The 20,788-nt window shown below is 44.8% G+C and overlaps 2 protein-coding genes across 5 annotated transcripts; one reads left to right on the top strand and one right to left on the bottom strand.

Moving 5' to 3' along the window:
• On the bottom strand, window positions 1,380-20,708 carry ALG1 (ALG1, chitobiosyldiphosphodolichol beta-mannosyltransferase). Of its 4 annotated transcripts, XM_021411401.1 has the most exons (16): window positions 20,559-20,705; window positions 15,588-15,695; window positions 14,170-14,358; window positions 11,244-11,347; window positions 10,290-10,367; window positions 9,765-9,868; window positions 9,091-9,239; window positions 7,939-8,028; window positions 7,494-7,610; window positions 6,420-6,541; window positions 5,642-5,680; window positions 4,448-4,507; window positions 3,686-3,796; window positions 2,805-2,919; window positions 1,992-2,067; window positions 1,380-1,607 (listed from the first exon to the last, which is right to left on the bottom strand). In XM_021411401.1, exons 3-16 carry the CDS (start codon window positions 14,355-14,357, stop codon window positions 1,473-1,475), a joined length of 1,488 nt encoding a protein of 495 aa, XP_021267076.1. In that variant the 5' UTR covers window position 14,358; window positions 15,588-15,695; window positions 20,559-20,705; the 3' UTR covers window positions 1,380-1,472. The 4 variants fall into 4 exon arrangements, with proteins under 4 accessions (XP_021267076.1, XP_021267077.1, XP_021267078.1 ...); XM_021411402.1 differs by lacking the exon at window positions 15,588-15,695 and having other exon boundaries at window positions 20,559-20,708; XM_021411403.1 differs by lacking the exons at window positions 11,244-11,347; window positions 14,170-14,358; window positions 15,588-15,695; window positions 20,559-20,705 and adding an exon at window positions 10,448-10,686.
• Window positions 12,155-20,550, top strand: C13H16orf89 (chromosome 13 C16orf89 homolog). The gene is made up of 8 exons (XM_021411417.1): window positions 12,155-12,910; window positions 14,761-14,910; window positions 15,334-15,484; window positions 15,660-15,777; window positions 16,729-16,864; window positions 17,371-17,475; window positions 17,886-17,969; window positions 20,242-20,550. Exons 1-8 carry the CDS (start codon window positions 12,736-12,738, stop codon window positions 20,313-20,315), a joined length of 993 nt encoding a protein of 330 aa, XP_021267092.1. The 5' UTR covers window positions 12,155-12,735; the 3' UTR covers window positions 20,316-20,550.

Genomic DNA, 20,788 nt, shown 5'->3' with positions numbered 1-20,788 from the left:
AAACCTCTCTAAAACTTTCACCAGCATTGCTGTGTACATTAGAGAAATGCTTAATTTACCTCCATGTGTACATCACTGGCTATCAGGGGGTCTGCTGTAACACTGGACAGGAGTTTGCAGGAGAACAGTAGAGAAGAAGCAGCAGCAAGTAAATCCCTATGGATCATTCGAGGCAGTGAAACTGCCCAACTCCTACAGGAAGAAATTTGGGTTCTTATTATCATCTTCCCACCAGTGGAACCAAATCATTATCAGTGCTCTCTTTGCAAGAGTATCTCTACTGTAACCATGGTGAAGGAGCAAGGTCGGATTCACAAATGACGGCCTAGCTTGGCAAAAAGCAGATATTTGATGATTATTCTGTAAGCTGGTTTAAAAACACTGGTGCAGAATCCATTGCAACAGCTTACCACTGCTGAACCGGGAACTCTCAAGAGAGCCAAGCAGGCAGCAACTCTACGATAACACCAAGAATGCTTATTCCTTAAATGGCTGCCTTCTATTTTTAAGGAAAAAGATGTTTTTTAGAAAGCATCCTGTAAGCATTAGGTCTGTGTATGAATGTTAACAATGAGGGGGGGAAAAAAAGGAAAGAGAAAGGCTACATCAGGGTGACTGCTCAGAAAGCGAAGTGCACTTTTATGAGATTACTCATACTTTAATCTCATCTTTTTTCCTTTTCTATTCTTCTCTTGAAATAGTACGTAATATCCATTCCTTTCTCGAGGGAAATGGGCACATTTGCTTCAGTGTATGAGCACAACAGTCACTGCAAGGTGTTTTTTCCTCTCAGTGTTCAATAAAGCTGCCCCATACCAGTGGCTGTGCCTTTGTACTCTTGCACACGCTGTAAAAAAGAGGAAAAAGATGAGGAAAAAACTCTGAAATTAAGTAGTTCGATCTCAATTAAGAATACAAGAAGATATTGTGTACTTGCCTAGGGAAGACCAGCCAAGAATGTTAACCAAAAATACTGTCATCATTTCAAACAAAAAAATTAAAACACGAAGTTTCCCACTTGCAGAAAAAAATCACCCACGAATGTGTCTCTTGTACAGGAGGTACAACTGGCGTAGTTTGTACATGTATTTAAATGCTTTCAGCAACAAGAAACCCTCAAGCAGCCCAGCTAAATGGATTTTACACATCCCAGTTCCTAGAGCAGCAAAACTTCCCACGCTTTGCATGAGATTCATCCCAAGCCATAAGGGCAGACAGATGACGAGGACCAGCCTCTTCAGCACTGGAACCTCATCTTCCCTAAAGACTTACACACAACCAGTAACCCCAGCAGCACCCCCAGCACTACTGTTACCCACACAAGAAGCTCCAGTTGCAAGGGGTGTGCCACATCAGTTGAAGTGATTAAAAACGACTGCTGTAAACAATACAAAGGGTTTATTCACTGCTTCAGACAGTCCTGGACGTGCATACATGTGATAGCTTTTTTGACACAATACCCCTCAAGAAAGTCATTCATTCTGGCTAAGGAGAGGAAGAACAGTCTGGTCCCAACTCTCATCCCAGCTCAGCTGCTTGGATGCACGAAGGTTTCTCCTGAAATCGTGGAGTTTGCCTTCCAGGGTGGGAAATTCCAAGAAAAGCATCTGTAAATTAGAAAAATAAAAACACAGAGAAACACTATCATACTCTGTCTTGGATTAATTCTAGCTTTTCCCAGTGCTAACCCTTGACTTTAGTGTTGCAGTAAGAATGAGATCTTTGGTCTTACCCTCTAAATATCAATATTGATATTTAATATTCAATATCAAAATATTGATATTATAATAACTATAGCGTATGTAATACATTCTTGTCAGCTTCAGATTTTTATTCAAATAGAAATGTGGCCAATGAGACCCAGCAGGCAAAGCAGTGCCCTCTGAGAATGCAAAATACACAGAGGACTGCCACATGAGAATGATGCAGCTCACACAGTGACACTTCTGTGGTCACAGCTGGGAGGGAAGAAAAATCTCTCAGCTCTTTACCTTCAGTTGTTCTGCAAGTTCATTTGCATCCCTGAATATCAGCCCATTTTCATTGTGTTTCACAAGTTCGTGTAAACTGTCAACAGAAGTCATGGAAAACAACAGAAGAAAAAAAGTGAGCGGGACATACACATGTCAAAAGTTGCATTGTGCATCTTTACTATTAAGAGCCTAGGTAGGGGTTGAATTCCTGACAAAATGGGACCAAAGGCAGTTACTGAAGTTTAAATTAAAGACAGTCTGGCATAAGGAAAACCAATCTAGGAGTACCATTGCAGTGCAATACAAAAGGGCCCTCAGTCACTGTGCCACTCATCTGCATGAACGTCAAAGTGAGGGCAATAATCTACTTTAATCCATAAGGAAAATCAGTCCATGATCACTACACGAGACATTTGCAATTAATACCTATTAATTTGTAAGAGCTACTTTTCCCCCAAAAGGACTGTCAATTGTAAGGTTGCCTACTGCATATATTCACCTCTTCACAGAACGAGGACCTGTCTACACAGAATGAAGCTTTGACTGTTTTTTAAATGAAGTATACAACAACACAGGATGATGGGTTCTGAATTTTCAAGGCAACTGGTTGCATTAAATGCTCCACAGTTTGTAGAAACTGGTGTTAATTTTTAACTGCCCTTAAATAAAACAACTTAGACATCATCTCAAGTTTGTCCTTTTGATTCAAAGTAAGTTGCTATGGCATAATACTGGAATCTCATTGATACATGCAGAAGCTGCTAGACTCTTTGTAAGAACAGTGCTTATATGATCCTTTAGGTCCTGGTAGCAGAAGAAGCAAGCTCTTACCATTCAAAATATATTGCACATACAGGTAAGCAACAGCCAAACATATCTACCACCTTCATAGGTAAATCCAAACCACTGGATGATTTATGGAGGCACACGCCCAGGTCTGCTGAGCCTAAAAAGCAAACGAAGCAGACAAGGCTCTGAATTCTCTGAAAGCAGCTCTTCTGCTCTTACTGCATACTTATATGTATGTGGGTTTTTTGGGGTGCTGTGAGCTAAATACGACCAAGAGATACTAAACTAGGTGACTGTAATTAGAAACACACCAGGCAAGTTCCTATCAAATTAAAAGAGAATTTGTAAATCTCACATCTCCTCACAGAACAGCCCCTCTGCCTCTTCACGTGCTCAGAACAGACACCCACACAGGAGACCACCACAATCCAGCAGGATGTGCTGCACAGCTCACTACTGACCTCTTCCTATTCAAGTGATTCCAGAACAGAGAAATCACAATGTCATTTTAGAGGTCTTATCTTCATTACTTAACAATTCCCAAATAAGCACCACGTCTTACAGCCACCTCAGCTGGCTGATTTGAAACCCAAGATCAACTTGGATGTGTACCTGACTCCTGTACTGAGCTTACCCACTGCATGCAATACTATGAACGTGCCAAGGGAACACTATCCCAAAAACATGATTTAGAATTTCAGCTTCTTTCAATTGCTCAGCCAAAACCTGTGGTGCCTTTTCTGACCTGCTCCTGAGAGTAAACTGGGACATGAACACAAGAACAAGCACATGGTATTCCAGCATAGTTAGAAAAATGGTGAAGAATAATAACAGGCAGTAATAGCAACACGGGTACTATGATTCTGCTAAATTGTTTTTCCACGCTTTCTCAGATCAAATCTATTTCATAATTCACTGTTTACCAAGCAAAAGGGGGTAATCCTCAGCTTCCAGCCAGGGCGTACAGATCTGGATATGTTTAAAGTGCAGTTTCTCTATCAGGCCGTTGTAGTACTCCTTTAGTGGTCCTTTGCCTTATTAAAGCAAGGAAAACAAAAGACAGCAGTGATTTTATCAGGATGATTGAAAATTAGGTGCAATCTGTGCATGCTGCTGTACAGGTGACAAGCTCCTGTCGTCTGAGAGGCATCAAAATACACCAACCATGATCCTCCCAAAGACACCCAAGAGATTAAGCCCTCTTGAAAGCAAAGGGAACTGACACTAAACTAAAAGAGCCTGCTGTCAGTATCAGCCAGTGCTGACATACGTTTTGTTTACAGCCATCAGGATCAGAACAATTTGTTCTTTAAATCACACTAAGATTTAGTCTGCTGTTAATGCACTAAGAAAACTTTTCTGCTGAAAACATTCCAAACATCAGCCTTCATGCTTCTTTTGCTGCAGCATCTCAATGTTAAAAGTGTTAAGGTTAAATCCTGAGCACGGTGCAACCCACAGCTGTGCTAGATAGGCAGAGCTTCCCCTCTTCAGAAACGTACCACGATTACATGGCTGTAAGAATCCAACTACAAATTATTATTCCGACTTACAGTCAGATAAAAGACAACACCCCCTCCTCTCTTCAACATCAGCAGAAGAGCAAACAGTACCAAAGTGAACATGAAGTCTTCTCTGTTAGCAGGAAGCAAAAAGAAGGAATTACAACGTGAATAGACTGTTACCTGTTATCACACATACTAAAGCTGGAAGCTGGACTCCCTCATTGATATAGCGCTCATAATCTGGGGAAGGTAAAAGCCAACAAGTAAATGGAAGGCTGATCATAAAGGGTCACCACGTCCAAATAATTTAGTTTCCTACTTCAGGTAATTCTTTATTAACATATGGCTCATCAAACAGTAGTAAATTTTCACCAATTAAACCCACAAACCTCTATAGAAATAAATTACAGTACGTTTAGAAAGCACTAATCATAAAACATTTCTTTGACTACACCATACTGGCTGTTTCAATACATGAATTTAGAAACTGCAGATGCGTCTTCTAAATAGACAATGCATATTCCCTTCACAGAATCATAGAATGGCCTGGGTTGAAAAGGACCTCAAAGATCATTGAGTTTCAACCCCCCTGCTGAGTGCAGGGTCACCAACCACTAGACCAGGCTGCCCAGAGCCACGTCCAGCCTGGCCTTGAATGCCTCCAGGGACAGGGCATCCACAACCTCCTTGGGCAACCTGTTCCAGTGCGTCACCACCCTCTGTGTGAAAAACTTCCTCCTAATATCTAACCTACATCTCCCCTGTCTCAGTTTAAAACCATTCCCCTTTGTCCTATTGCTATCCACCCTCGTGAACAATCGATCCCCCTCCTGTTTACATGCTCCCTTCAAGTATTGGAAGGCCACAACGAGCTCTCCCTGCAGCCTTCTCTTCTCCAAGCTAAACAAGCCCAGTTCCCTCAGCCTTTCTTCCCAGGAGAGGTGCTCCAGCCTCTGCTCATCTCGGTGGCCTCCTCTGCACTCGTTCCAAGAGCTCTGCGTCTTTCTTGTACTGGGGGCCCCAGGCCTGGACGCAGTGCTGCAGATGGGGCCTCACAAGAGCCCAGTAGAGGGGGAGAGCTGAGTAGAGGGGGCCCTATTATCAGCGGCCTATGGAGAGTACACACACAGCCTGGAAAATAAACTGCAATTTACAAGCAAGAAACGTAATTCTCCCCCAACACCACCTTGAGTTGAATTCAGATGCCTCATTTCCATACGTCAGCTCCTACTCTTAAACCACTGCAGATCAGTCACACACGCCTGCACTTTCCCTTGAATACAGTGGCAGTATTGCTCAGAAAAAACCCTCATTAACTATCCAGCAAAAACCCATCCCCCTTTATACAGATGTGAGGTATTCCTTAGTACCTACCTTCTAATGCTTTCAGAAGGACTGAAAAGTCTTCATCCTCTGAAAGAAAGGGTCTTATTAGCAACAGTCATGTTTTTACCATTTATATTGAATTACCATATTTAAATAACAATAAGTCTTTGAGATGAAAGTGAAGAAAACTTAAGTATGCAGCATGCTTGTCCTGTTAAAAATTTGCTGCAATTACGCTCATTTTTGAAAGTCTACAACCATATACAGTAACTATTTGTTTTCCTTGTCAGCAACGTGGCAGGCAAACAAGCCACAAATGTGGCACGTCCTGAAGAGACATTCCATGTCACGTTAATCCTCCAGCTTTACAAACCAGAAATGTTTAAGGGCACAGATTGCCTTGTTCATCCCAAAGCACAGACAATTCTGCCTGCGTTGCCAGCAACTGATTGCTTTCACCTCGCTGTTCCCTTTCTCATACAGAGATTAAGAAAGAAAAGCAAAAAAATTATGTAATTGACATAGCAGAAATAAAGGAGCAGGTATTTCATGAATCTGTTTCATATCACCAAACAAGACACTAAGTCTAGAATGAAAATTAAAAACAAAAGTGGGAAATCTCTTAAAGAAAAAGTATCATTTCTAGCCACTGAGGTACATCGTGAGCAACTTGTCTTCCAACTCCTCCAGGCAAAGAAGGAAAACTGCACCTCTGCTACTTGTAGCATGTACAAGTACAGCATGGCCAGTGTCAAGTGTACAAACAGAACTAATGTTATCTTTTATTCAAAAGCACTGACATATTAAAACTAAACTGTTTACAAACCCGTCCAGCTTGTGCTGCTGATGAGAAGAGCCGGCCGGCCTCTGGTTTTTGTCACATCCCCATTCTTCTCATCCCTCTCTGTAAAGGCAGACCTCTCAGCTTTCCAACTGACAGACTCTGGACTGCATAAACACAGTTTTCTGAATACGGACTACACAAACACAGCCAACAAACACAGAAGGAAATGCAATGCCTCACAGGCATGGATTTCCAAGCACTTTGTTTCAGATTTGCTACCCAGCTTCTCCGGAAACAGTCATTACTGCAGACACTCGTGATGGTAGGAAACTGGTGTTAACCCCTCCTACTGCTACCATGCACTTAACACCACCACTGCTATAAGCACGTTCCCATCTTCTAATGATGTGTTCTCCTTAAGAAGGCAGCTTTCTCAACTGTCTTTCCAGCTCTGTCTCAAATACATATTAGAGGATGATGGCCAACTATGCATTTATTTAATTAAAGTCAGAACCTACACATTCAATGGTTGGCATTTCCAAAAAGGAAGCTGTTGTACACTGTGGCTCTCCCCTTCATTTCAGGGATTAGTTTGGCATAGCAGCTGCCTGTTAAGCTGTCCACTACAGGAGACATCCTGCACGTAACCAGAAGAAAATGCTTAATGCTTAGAGCAAGATCTTGGGAACTCTCCACATTAAATGAATGGAGAGTTAATTCTTAAAACAATCCCTAAATTAGTGGTACAAATGTGGCATCCAATCATTGCCAACTAGTTCAGCAGGAATTCAACTATTTTCACACTTCAGATATTCTGTTAGTGATTCCCTCAGTACTCATGCCAACACTTAAAGCAAACAAAGAAACAAACAAAAAAACCCACTCAGTTTACACACCAAGCCAGGTGCTATCACAGTTCAATGATTTCACTTATTCTGGCCTCTCCAGTGACAGCTAAATGCACTTGTACAGCATCTGCTCCTGGCCAGAAGCATACAAAGACCACCACCCACTGATATTCAGGAACTTGTGTCCCCGTCTAAAGGTATTTCTGGTGACTAACTGCCATAACCTTGTGCCATTCAGTTAAGGACAGTAACTGCATGCTTTACTTACACATGCTGTGGCTTAAATGGTTCATAGTCTTTGGCAAGTTTCATGTACAACTGATGCTGAAGTTCTAATGGCGTTTCCTTAAAATAAGAAGCTGGCCTGTCATACAGCGTTACTGCCCTGCAATGAAATAAATTCACCAGTTACACAAACGTCAGATCCAACAAAGAAGCACGTGGCAAAGAAATAGTGACAGGCTACAACAACACAATGCAAAAAGGAAGTGGATCGTTGCAATGAAATGATGATTTGATTCAACTTTCTGTAATCCTGTACAAAGGACACCCTTCTTAGGTGTCCATTGAATGGATGAAACACAACCATAAAAACAAGACAAAATTGTCCTGAAAGTTGCTTCTGTAGGACTACTCTGAACCCAGGTTCACCAGAGCTATCTGCTTTCATGTTGCTTTGAGTACACACGTAACGTTAGAGGTATTTAACTCACTTGATGTTGCAATTCACCCACAGATCTTCTTTCATGGCATTAGTGACACACAAGTTATAGTCAGACAAACGCCCAAAAAGCTTCTCGTACCTGGCAGAAATTAAAACATAGTAAGAACCTAAGGCAATCCCAACAAACAGTAACTGCTCTCCAGCATCGATGCTAACTAAAAGCCAAACAAAACCAGAAGAAACTCAATCGCTCCCAGTAACTTCAGTTTAATTAACAATTGTGCATCAACTCCTGTACTGTTACACTATAGCAATTATCAGTGCATACGAAGGGATACGTATGACTTCCTTATCCTTCAAAGCCTAAGAACACAACTCTCAAAAGCTTTTAAAGCTGCTACCAAGAAATAGAGGCTTAGATTCCGTAAGAAACAAAATTACCTCCAAAGACGGAGATTGAAGCAGCATTAGAGAATAATAAAATAAAAACACGATGCTAGACAAAGTCATGGCAGCAAGATCAAAGTTTACATATGAACTCCACTTACTTCACCAAACAAGTCCAACTAAAGGGAGCAGGTTTAAACACATCAGCAGATCTTTTAGTTCTTGTAACATTTGCTCACCTACCCAAAGACACAGGTTTCTAATGACTTCATTTTCCCTTTTCTAGGTAGCTCACATGGCATGGGCCTGCACTGTATTAGGTACCATCATCTAAACTGAATTAATATTTGGGTTTTTTTTGTTACAGACTGAATGTCTTAAAACGTGCTTTCTGCACTTTATCCTCCATGTATACATATGCCCAGCAAGAACAACACTTCCTAACCCCTAAGCTGAAAGTCTTACAGTATATAACAGAAACTAAAATAAAGGAATTTGTAAAAGTTGCTCACAAATTACTTAAGAAAACAGCCTAATTCCTTCAAGCTACATACTTATATCATTACACAGAAGACATTCTCCTAGACAGAATTTTTAGCGTATTCTGCAGAGTTCCAACTACCAACACCTTCCTAAGTCTTTAACAAAAGCATTTTAAAGAACACGTTTTCTGAAATGGAAGTTCAGCATAGCAAAATCCAGAACTTGTTCATGGAAACAACTCTTTGCTAATTATATTCTCCTCTCTATTTTCCATTCTTCCGAGTCCTGCAAAGGTATATAATTTATAAAGAGAAGAAATTACTGTACAAACCATTCTGCAATGCGCACTAGCGGGTGATTCCTTCCATGATTCAGACTCATTATAGTGTATCCATAATTGTGCCAATCAATTATCAGTTTGCTTCTCCAGAAAAGACAGGCAACCCAGGCAACAGCTATACTGGGCAAACCTGGAGGATTCTGTTCCAGAAAAGAAGGAAAATATTATAAGACTTAGGTCGAGTGACAAATGCTTAACTAGAATCGTAACAGAATGGCTTGGAAGGGGCTTCAGAGATCACTGAGTTTCAATAGCCCTGCTGTAGGCAGCTCTGCCAACCACTTCATCAGGCACCAGATCAGGGTGCCCATGGCCCCATCCAACCTGCCAATGAAGACTTCCACAGATGGAGCATCCACAGCTTCTCTGGGCAATCTGTGTCAAGGCCACACCAGCCCTTCAGACAACAGCTTCTCCCTAATACCTAATCTCTGTTTCTCCTCTTTCAGTTTAAAACCATTCCCCTTGTCCTATCGCTATCTACCGGCGTAAGAGAAAAGGAACAACAAAGAGGAAAGGAAAATAAAATGAAGATTACAATCCATTAAAGGATCTTAACAGGCAGAGATGTTTTTCTCCTTATCCAATACACAAGGCCAGTGTCCAAGACTGCTAAAAACGCGTTGGAATGCAACACCAATAACACGACCTCCGCACAAACACACCTGAAGAAGAACATAGGACGGCGGATCCATCTTCAGCATTGTGTACAGCAACTGCACGGTCTGGGCAACGACTTTTACAACATACTGGAAAAGCTTCGGGCCAACTGCAAAACGGCAGAAATTCCCACGGGAAGATCACAGTTCCACACACCGAAACACGTGTCACAGAGGAGCAGCTATCAGAAAGCTTTACAGTAACGGCCTCTGGTGACAAAACGGAGACCTGCGGCCACACAAACATCACCACCCCCTGAGCTTCCCCAGCATCAAAGCGCGGTTGGGTCGGAAGGGTCCTCCCAGCCCCCAGCCCCAGCCCTGCCATGGGCTGTGCCCCCCAGCTCAGGCTGCCCCGGGCCCATCCGCGGCCATGGGCACCTCCAGGAACGGAGCACCCACAGCTCTGGGTACAGCCAGCGCCTCACCGCCCGCCCACTGGGGAAAGGACCTCCCCCCCAGCATCCCACCTCCATCTCCCTTCGGATCGTCCCGTGTCCCCCTGCTCCCCGCCCGCCCGCCCGCACGCACCTTGCAAGCTCCGCAGCTCCGAGAGGGGCACGACGCGGATCTCGCCGCTGTTCAGCACGTCGCGGTGCGGCCGCGTCTCTGTGGGAGCGGGCGGAGGCTGAGAGCCGCGACCCCTCACCCCACCCCCGGCCGCCGCCTCGGCGCCCGCCCGCACTCACGGAAGTAGCCCAGCAGCGCGACGCTTCGTCCGTGCCGGGCCAGCGAAAGCGCGTGGTATTGCATCCTCGGGCTGCGGCCTAGGTCGCCCAGCACCACCACGCACACCCGGCCCTCGCCGCGCACCGCCCGCCGCCGCCACAGCACCGCCACCGCCACCACCAGCACCGCCACGGCCACGGCCAGAGCGGCGCCGCCGGCCGCCATCTTGGGGAGCCCGCGCCGGGCAGGGCGCCCCCCTGTGGCGAGGATGCCACGCCCGGAGGCGTCCCTGGAGGCGATGTCCAGAAAGCGGAGTCGTTGCCGCAGTGGAAGTGGCCGGCTAACGTCCTTTTGTAATCAGTGCATCTTTACTGAGGCCAGGAAGATATTCCACCATGTGGGCGCATATTGCCCCCATCACGCAAGGGGCCCCGTTTTTCAACCACTACGGCAATCCCATAATATGGGGATCCTCGAAATCCTGGGATGTGCCCTGGCAAGGTCTTGTCTAGAGGGGTAGTTTCTTCCCAACTGAACCGTCCATGAATGAGCTGCTTGACCAGGAACACTTTTGATGTTAATTTGGCAGATTTGTGTTTAATAACTAAAAGAAGAAGGACATTTTAAGACTGTGGTAGAGTGACAAACATTTAGCAACTGAGAAAAGGAAAACCAATCGAATGAGATTGCACTGCTTTAAAGGAACTTTGCACACAGAGAGGTTCTCGTTGCCAAATACAGAAATGCCAGTGTCCAGGACTGCTAGAAACGTGTTGGAATGCAATACCATTAATGTTACCTACACACAAAACATACCCAAAGATGAACATAGAAAGGCGGATCCATCTTCAGCATTGCCTATAGGAACTGTATTGTCTGGGCAACGTCTTCTACAACATACTGGAAAAGCTTCGTTCCACCTGCAAAATGGCAGAAAATCCCATTGGAGTATCAGAGTTCCACAAACAGAAACACACATGCCACAGAGTATCAGCTATCAGAAAGCTTTACAGCAACAACAGAGACCCGTTGTCACAGAAACATCGCCATCCCCCTGAGCTCCCATTCTGCTTTTTATCTAGGAAAACAATCCGAGGACACACAGATTGATAAACTCACCAGGTAAAAACAAGAATAGCAAAAAAGAAAAGCAGAGATCCCTACTGACCCGCACCAGCTGCCCTCCGATTTGCTCCAGCCCACACAGCCAAATGCTCCCAGCACACGGGAGGCTCCGCAGGATGCACAGCCCGTGTGCGCTGCACCCCGTCCTGGACCAGGCAGCCCTGAGCAGAGACATCCCAGCCACCTCCAGTAGGGAACGATTCTGCACGCAGATTTCCTCTCCCTCTTCTCCCCAGTCTCTGACCACCGGCACCCACAGGCCTGGATCCCGGCCCGGCCCTGTCAACGCGCTTGCCTCAGGCCCCATGCCCCAGCACCGCCACCTGCACCACTGCAGCCACCATCCTGTGGAGATGGATAAACGCACTTAACGTGTTTACTGGTGAGGACTCGGAGCAGGCAGAAACATACAGCAAGGCCCTTCCTCTACATAGCCCTTCATTTCAAGGGGGAATGGTTTTAAACTGAGACAGGGGAGATTTAGGTTAGATATTAGGAGGAAGTTTTTCACACAGAGGGTGGTGACGCACTGGAGCAGGTTGCCCAAGGAGGTTGTGGTTGCCTCGTCCCTGGAGGCATTCAAGGCCAGGCTGGACGTGGCTCTGGGCAGCCTGGTCTAGTGGTTGGCAACTCTGCACTCAGCAGGGGCGTTGAAACTCAATGATCTTTGAGGTCCTTTTCAACCCAGGCCATTCTATGATTCCCAACCAGCAGACTCCCCTTGCCTTTTGCACACCAGGCGTGGCAGTCCACTCACCAGCGCATGCACAAACCCCTGCCGTAAAAGTGCTCTAAGAAATGATTTCTCAGTACTTTCCTCAAAAGCACTGTGCACGCTTCCAAAATTCGACTTTGAATTGCAGAAGGACAGTCTTTCACCTCTCTTGTTTCTACATACAAGAGAGAGGGTCCCTCTTCTGATGGCAGCCACAAGAACCGTATTGAAGCTGAGGAGGAAGGACTGGATTTGATCTGTTGAACTGACCTGCCAAGTGCACTGGCTGACATTTAAAGGTCTGAGACATTTCCTGGCACAGAAGCTGGCAGCCAGGCTTTCTGTGAGACCACAGCAGCATACCTGTGGTTAAACTGGCAAGGGAAAGTGTTCTGTCCTACAAAGCAGGGCCTGCTGGGAGCAAGTGGCATTTATTCAGAAGTTAGGCAACCTCTGAGCGCAGTAGCAATGCTGTACATGCTCTTCTTGCTGCTGGTCTTTACCTGCAAGGGTAGCTTCTTGAAAACTGAGCCTGACGTGAGGAGCTCCATCATTTCTGCGCTTGAGAAGGTGACCATCTTCATGGAGAATCGGTATCAGGACATCAATCTAGATGCAGTGCTGGGATTTCATGTTTTGCAAGGTACTGTGACTCAGACTGGCATTTTTGAGATACTGGCTTCCTTGACTTTACATTAAGCAGATTTGACTGCTAGTAGCATGACATGTATATATATATATAAATTTCTAAAATAATTTTTATCATATTTTAGAGTCAGTTCCTTAAATGCAATGACAGGAGTAGTGAAGTGATTCAGCTGTTGTTTGCATCACAATTATGTCTTAGAAGAAAGAAACCTTGGTGGTTCTTGTTTTTAAGAAGACCCAATTTGGGTTATCTTTGGATTGGGAGGAATGAAATGAACAGTAAAAAGAATATTTCAAACTATTTGATAATACCTGGCATTATATTCCCCTGTAGAATCCAAATCAATTATGGATAAAAATTGCTTCAATACATACACTTTAGGGCTAATAAAAGGCACAGTCAACCTGGGTGTGCTCCATGCTACCTCCAGCACTGACACTTCCTTATCACAGAGAGGCCCTTCCCCAGTTTGGGATCAGAGCTTGATAGTGTTCTCAGCATTCCCCTTCTTCAGCACCTGCCTTATCTGAAACTCGGGTGCAGCAGAGAGGGCAGAGGGACGTTAGCACTCCCTAAGCCACATCCATGTCTTCCAGCGTACCAGAGGAACTTGAGAGTAGGTGGTAACCTGAATATGTGGCTAATTTGTCACCTCAGGAAGGCGTCAAGATCTGTTCAGGTTAGATATTCTTCATAAACAAAACAGTAAAGGTAGTAACTTGATATCACTCAAGCAAGCTTGGAGTGCAAACAGATGCACAGCCAGCCAGCTACAGAAGTTGAAGGACTAACAGAATGCTCTGCAAACATGCTGCACACAGTCTGCCAAACTCACAGAAGCACAAAGGACAGGAAGCAAACATAAAAAGAGCAGTGGTCATCTGCCATCTTGCATCTAATTAAACAGTCCTTTGCCTATAGAAGTGTGAGTGATCTCTTGGGTAATCTAGAGATTTGAGAAATCCTCTTTTTTCCCCCCCCCTCTCTTTTCCCATGTGGATGCTATCCATTTCACAGAATCACAGAATAGCTGAGGTTGGAAGGAATCTCTGGAGGTGACCTAGCCCAAACCTCTGCTCATGCACAGCTACCTAGAGCAGGTGACCCAGGAACATGCCCTGGGCTTTCTGAGTATCTCCAAGGACAGAGACTCCACAACCTCTCTGGGCACCTTGTTCCAGTGCTTGGTCACTTTCCCAATGAGAAAGTGTTTCCCTGTGCTCAGACAGAACCTCCTGTGTTTCAGTTTGTACCTTTGGCATCTTGTTCTGTCACTGGCCTCCAGTGAAAGGAGCACAGCTCCATCCTCTGTGCACTCTCCCTTCAGATAACTGCACACACTGAAGAGATTTCCAACCCCACATCTTCTTTTCTCTGGGCTGAACATTTCCATCTGTCTCAGAAGCCTCTCAATTTGATCGAACATTGTTGGAGCATCCATTCTTTAGCAGAAGCAAAAAAGGGGGTTACAGGAATGCTTGACCACCTCTGCAACATCATAACATGCTCTCTTACAGAGATCACACTAACCATATTTCATAGCTTTCATTTCTTCCTTCATATCATATTATATCAAGTACTAGCTTGGCTTCTAACTGCAGTGGCAAAATGCTCTGCAGTAAGGTACCTGCTAACCAAGCCACAGCAGACAATACATTGGTATAGTGTGTTCTAGAATATTGCATCACTTGATTTGGTTCTGTGTTAAATCCCATTTTAAGAAACATTGGTGGCAGTCACCAGGGGAGGCTGCAAAACTGTATTTTAAAAAGGAGGACGAAAAAAAAAAAAAAGAGCAGGCTGAGACCTTATGGTAGTATATGAAACAAATGGTATTTCTGCAGGCTATTTGAAAGGAGCCCTGGAAAAATGGCCCTCGAAACAGGAATTGCTTGCGCAGCATGCACGAGTTGAAAGCATGGTAAAGAAGCTGTCTTCTCTGCTTGAAAAAGCAACGCATTTTCTAGCGCAGAATGACCCCACATATTTCAAAGGTAAAAATAACTTCTACCTTTAGTGCTAAAAGAATTTAGTTCTTGTTCACGCTCAAGGTATTTGTATTGCAGTGTTTTGCCTCTATACAATTACCTATGAAACAACAAGGATGCTCAAATTAATAAAAAGAAACAGGTTACTTAGAATCTAGTATCTATCCTGAGATCGCTTACAAAAGAAAGGCTAGTGAGCATCTGGAACATGGCAGCACTAATCTGAATTCTTGACAGTTATCACTGCTGATTTTTTGGGTGGCCTGGGGAAAAGGACTAAGGACTAGTTCTGAAGGCCACAGAAAGGCAACATCCACACACATGCAAGAACGCCTTCAGGTATGGACAGACATAAGAAATCAAGCAGGAGCTGAAATCTCCCTTGACTACACCTTTAATTAAAGGCTTTCTTCTACGACTTGCTTTCAGAATTTGCACCAATTCTAGGACCACATTTTTGGATCTTTCCCCACTCATGGAACCAGACTGATACCCTGATGGCCTATACTTCATTTGGTAGTACCGAGTGTTTTACAGAGAAAATGAGTGATGCGTGCTTTACGTATTTGCTAGGAACATGGTAAGTTTCAGTAGTATCAGCAGATCCTTTCTGACTGCCACTGTTTTATGAGGCTTTTCTGTTGTGTTTGTATTTACCCTGAGAAGCAGAAAACGAGGGTTACCTTCTCCTGTTCAGGAAGGGGAATAAGTCTTCTTGTATCAGACTCTTTATCTATGTTGCTGTTCTTCAACAGGAAAGAGAATGGCGAGTCCTGCACTGTCACAAGCGCCTGCAGGAACACAATGACAAAACCAGCTTGCTCCAATTACTGCTTGTCCCATCAGCTCCTCTACTTCATATTTGCTGATGTGGTACGTGACAAGCTTTATTACGGAAGATTTATGACAGCCAATATAATACACGGATAATAATGGATTTGAATATTCTAGGAAGGGGCTTAAGTTGGGCAGAAGGAGTTATGGTTTTGCCAAGTGTCCATCAAGGGAGACTACCCAAGATCTTAAAAATCACCTTGAAAGTAAAGAAAAAAGTTAAAAAAAAAAAAAAGAGGAAGCAAGGGTTGCATTGAAAAGAGAGAACTGAGGGAGGAGACGCTGAGACAGGTTTCTCCAAACAGTTTCTAAACCTAGTTTAGATAAAGAGCCTGTGATTCTTTGATTCCACTCACAAATGCCCTGAACTGTGATGATATATCACAGCTAGGAACATATTTATAATTTTATTGGTTATGTTACCCCCAATTTCTCAACTCGATATTCAAGCTACACCTTTCCCTACTGATTAACACAATACTTCATCTATGTTCTTCATCATAAAATATCTGTAGAATGTAGAACCGGCAGAACAGACATTCCAGTTGCAAAGCATAACATGCATGTTGTACATCTGACACATATTCAGTAACCAACAGCACAGTACTCGCACCTCACAGGATCTTAGGCACCATCTAGTATCTGTGTCTACTGGGACAACACCATGGGTAGATAACCAAGCAAGTCTTGCTAGTCTTGAAACAGGTTGACAATGATGGTCCTTGCTTGCTATGCAGGTACCATATACTGATACTCTTTTCCATTCACCAAGATTAATTAAGAGAGACACCCATTATATTGCGGGGAGTCTACGGTCTGTGAAAATGCATCCTGCAATGAAATAACATGATTTGACTTTTCACAAAATATTTGAATCCTGTATAAGATTATCAATATCAGTTCATAGCTCTCAGACCCCCTCTTCCCTATTCCAGATTGGAGGGGGGAAAAATAACAAACAAAAAAGAACAAGTTCTTTTCTGTATCCAGAAAGGATGCTCTGATCATGTGTTCCTAAGGACCCAGCACTACAAGAATATTTTCTGTGCTAGCATGATGAAAATAAACTTGGAGATCGAAAACAATGGATTCAACGTTTCTTCTCGAGACCTTTTCATGGAAAACAGTACGTAACCTGCTTCCTGATAACCAAGAACATGGTAAATGTTCTTGTGAAATCATAGAATCACCGAGGCTGGAAAAGACCTCCAAGACCATCTAGACCAGTCATCCACCTACCACCAACATCAACATAATGAAAGCTAAGCTTTTTCTTCAGTAGTAATGACTCACCTAACAAAAAATAAGAGAGCTTTGCTACATTACTCAGCTATACAACGTTTAAAACTTCAATCTCAGATATCACCTTGAATTTTACGAGCTAAATCCTAATCTAAAACTTAAGATGCTTAGTTAAGTAAAGCTCGTGGTGCAGCATACGTACAATGACTATAGTGTAAGGGACATCATTTCCAAATCTGGAATTTATTTTCCTAAATCTGCTGTTAACATTGATTTTTAGCATTAACGTGGCATGATTTTGGGTAAGCTTTATGAGCATATTGCCTGCTGGAGAGCATATAAAGCAATAAAAATTTTAAAAGCTGTGTTTTTGCATCTTGATTCCCCTAGTTATGCTCTGTGGCATGTCTGGTTTCTCTGACTTCTACAAACTCAGATGGCTGGAGAAGATTCTCACTTGGCAGATGCCTGAAGAAGGATGCTTTGGAGAACCTAGTGAGTAAGCCACACCCTGCAGGAGTGAATATTCCACTGGAATAGGAACAAATATTAGTGTTTGTCATGGACAAAATCTTTCACAAACGCTACACTGGCTTCAGCACAAAAAACACATCTCCTCATACAGAATGCCAAAACCTCAGCCCATCTGTAACACTCCTCACTGGAAATCTGTTTGGCCAGCTGTAAGAATGGTCCATTGCCTCTGCTTCAGAGAACAGAAACTTCAGAAACAGAGGTGTTAACAAGTCTTGTTCACTGTGAACAAAAGTGCCCTCAGCACTGAGCAGCAATTCACCTCCCATATTTTCTTTTTTTTTTTTTTAAACAGCAAATCACCACAAAACTAAAAACGACGACAAAAAAACCAAAGCCCCAAACCAAAATAACCGATTTTCTCTCTCCAGGTCAAGAGTTAGAGCACTCTTCTGGAGTAGAAGACGAAAAGAAGCTGCTCAGGAGAGTTAAGAGAAGGGAAAAGATGTTTGCAGGTATTTAAAGTGTGTTTTGCGTATGTTTAAATGAAGGTGTGCTTTTTGGAAAGCTTTTGTTCCACTTGCTGCTGAACAACTGTGCAGAAATTATTCAATAACACAAATTGGCACAGTCGTTCCCTGGGTAAATATAACTTCTCTTTTTATAAATGTACAAGCAATTTTCTTCTTTCCCTAACGGAAAGAATCACAGAATCACAGGGGTTGGAAGGGACCTCTAGAGATCATTGTGTCCAACCCCTTGCAAAGCAGGCTCCCTAGACCAGGCTGCACAGCTCGGCGCCCAGACAGGTCTTGAATATCTCCAGAGAAGGAGAATCCACAACTTCTCTGGGCAGCCCATTCTGGTGTTCCATCACCCTCACTGTGAAGAAGTTCCTTTGCATATTGGTGGGGAACTTCCTATGCTCCAGTTCATGGCCATTTCCCCTTGTCCTGTCCCCACAGACCGCTGAAAAGAGGTTGGCCATGTCCCTTTGACTCCCACACTTAAGACATTTATAAACATTAATAAGATCACCTCTGAGTCTTCTTTTCTCAAGGCTGAACAGACCCAGCTCCCCCAGCCTTTCCTCACAGGGGAGATGCTTCAGGCCCTTTATCATCTTTGTGGCCCTCCCCTGGGCTCTCTCCAGCAGATCCCTGTCTTTTCTGTACTGGGGAGCCCAGAACTGGACACGATACTCCAGGGGAGGCCTGACCAGGGCAGAGTAGAGGGGGAGGATCACCTCCCTTGACCTGCTGGCTACTCTCCTTATAATGCACCCCCGGATCTGCTGGCTCATGGCCAACCTATCATCCACCAGGACCCCCAGGTCCTTCTCCGCACAGATGTTTGCATTAATAAGAAGAATTATATTACTGGGGTAATAGTCCCCAAGTTTTTTTTGACAGGGAAGAATCTTACTATCAAATGTCCATTTGGAGACAGATCTCACAGCATGAATGCAGAATGAGAACTTCAATCTGTGCTGTACTAAATAAGCCACCATAAACAGAGCCTGAAAAAGGCCTGGAAAAAACATACTCTAAATAACAAGAGTCGGCTGTTCCTGAAGGGAAGGCAAGCCAAGGCTGGCTGCAGCACAGGCAGCCAACACTCCATGGGGCACAGCCCCACAGCAACCCAAGCCAGCCTGCTGCTGCACTCAGGGTCCTGACAAACCAGTACCTAGAAACACCAATCTGCATGCAGGTAATTACTAAGAGATGTCAGGTAAATTTCACATTCGCCGATTCACCAATATTATCATTTTACCATCGATTAAAACAGTCTTAAAGAAAAAAGAAAGCGTTCCTGAGAGAGAGAGTTAATAAGGCATTTCTAAAATAGAGCACCTGAAATAGGTAAAGAGCTCGTGCTCATTATCACCCATAAAAGGAGTCACACGTCTCCCTGAGTCAGGATGCCCAGCAGAAGGGAAATTCAGCAATCTTAAAATGCTGATATTTTCCATTTCATGTAGCAGCCCCAGCATTAATCTGTCTGGCAGCCCACGCTTCTCATCTTCGGAAATCCAGACACCTTGCGCACGGAACATCAGCTGAAGCTATTCACATTGTGATAGAGATTCATATCGTGAAATAAGGTGTTTCTCATTATATAAACGTAGCGATCAGAAGGACCAACACAATGGAAAAGGTGTTACAAAAGAGGTGGAAGGACCTGCACGACAGCAAGGTGCTACAAGGGAAGGGCAGTAGATCGCACACCTGCATCAGAAGATTCTGGGTTCACAGGGAAAAGCTTCCACCAAGGAGGGATCTCCAGGCAGAGATCCTTCCTCAGGGGCAGTCAGCCCCTACATGAGGCCTAGGAGGGGTAGAGCCAGGCTCCAGCCCTTCTGGTCACACAGTGAATTGCCACTGCGCTCCAGTGCTGACTGGGTCTTTCCTCCAGGTGCTCAGTTTGTGGTTCAGGCCGTGACTCAGCAGTTCCCATACAATAAAGCACAGGCTTTTTCTTCATTGACCATCAAGGTGCAGAGTCACAATACTACTGCTAGGCAGAAAAGCAGGATTACCGTTACCTCAACGGCTGGGTGCAGCAGAGCACAGAGCAATTTACTCGAGGCCAAATGCGAAGCCAGGGTCACACACAAATCAGGGGGCAACAGCGGCTGTACCATCCAACCCAAGGACCGACTTGTTGCATCTCCCGCACTAATCCTTGCTGTAGCCTTCCGAATGCATACATACGGCTTTCAAACGAGCGCAGGCCCTCACCTACGCAAAGCCACATCACCTCGTGCCGTGACTCTGCCCACAGACGGATGTTCCTCGCATCACACAGCCGTTGCAGCGGGATCGCTTGGAGGCTTCCTCCGCTACCACTGCTGCTGACAGCAGCGCACTGCAGCCGCCGAGGGCACGCTGCCTGCAACGAGAGCCGGCCGGCCCCGGAGCATTTGCCTTCCCGCATCACACGGCACGAGCCCTGCTTTCCTGGGAACGAGCTGTTCCCTCTCCTTGCCGATGGGAGACGGTGGAATCATTCCTTCATTTGCTTTGCATGTGTGTGTCTGTAAGTTTCGCTTTACCGATTAAACGGCCTCTGTCTCACACCAGGAGTTTTCCCGTGCTCACCTTTCTGATTCGCTCCCCAGGGCTAACACTCAGCAGCACCAAACGCACCCGCATCCCACCGCGCTCTAACGCGGGTACCGACACACGGCACAGCCGGCTGACCCCGGCGTCCCGAGCAGAACCACAACTCAGCCGTGCCCCCGCCGTGCCGCGCCCCTCCCCCCGCCACCGCTCGGTGCCGCGGGCCGTAGGGCTGCGCGGCCTCCCGCCGCCAGGGGGCGCGCTAGCGG

This window comes from Numida meleagris, chromosome 13, assembly GCF_002078875.1.
Source record: "Numida meleagris isolate 19003 breed g44 Domestic line chromosome 13, NumMel1.0, whole genome shotgun sequence".
Classification (NCBI taxonomy): Eukaryota; Metazoa; Chordata; class Aves; order Galliformes; family Numididae; genus Numida; species Numida meleagris.
This window is presented reverse-complemented; position numbering and strand designations above follow the sequence as displayed.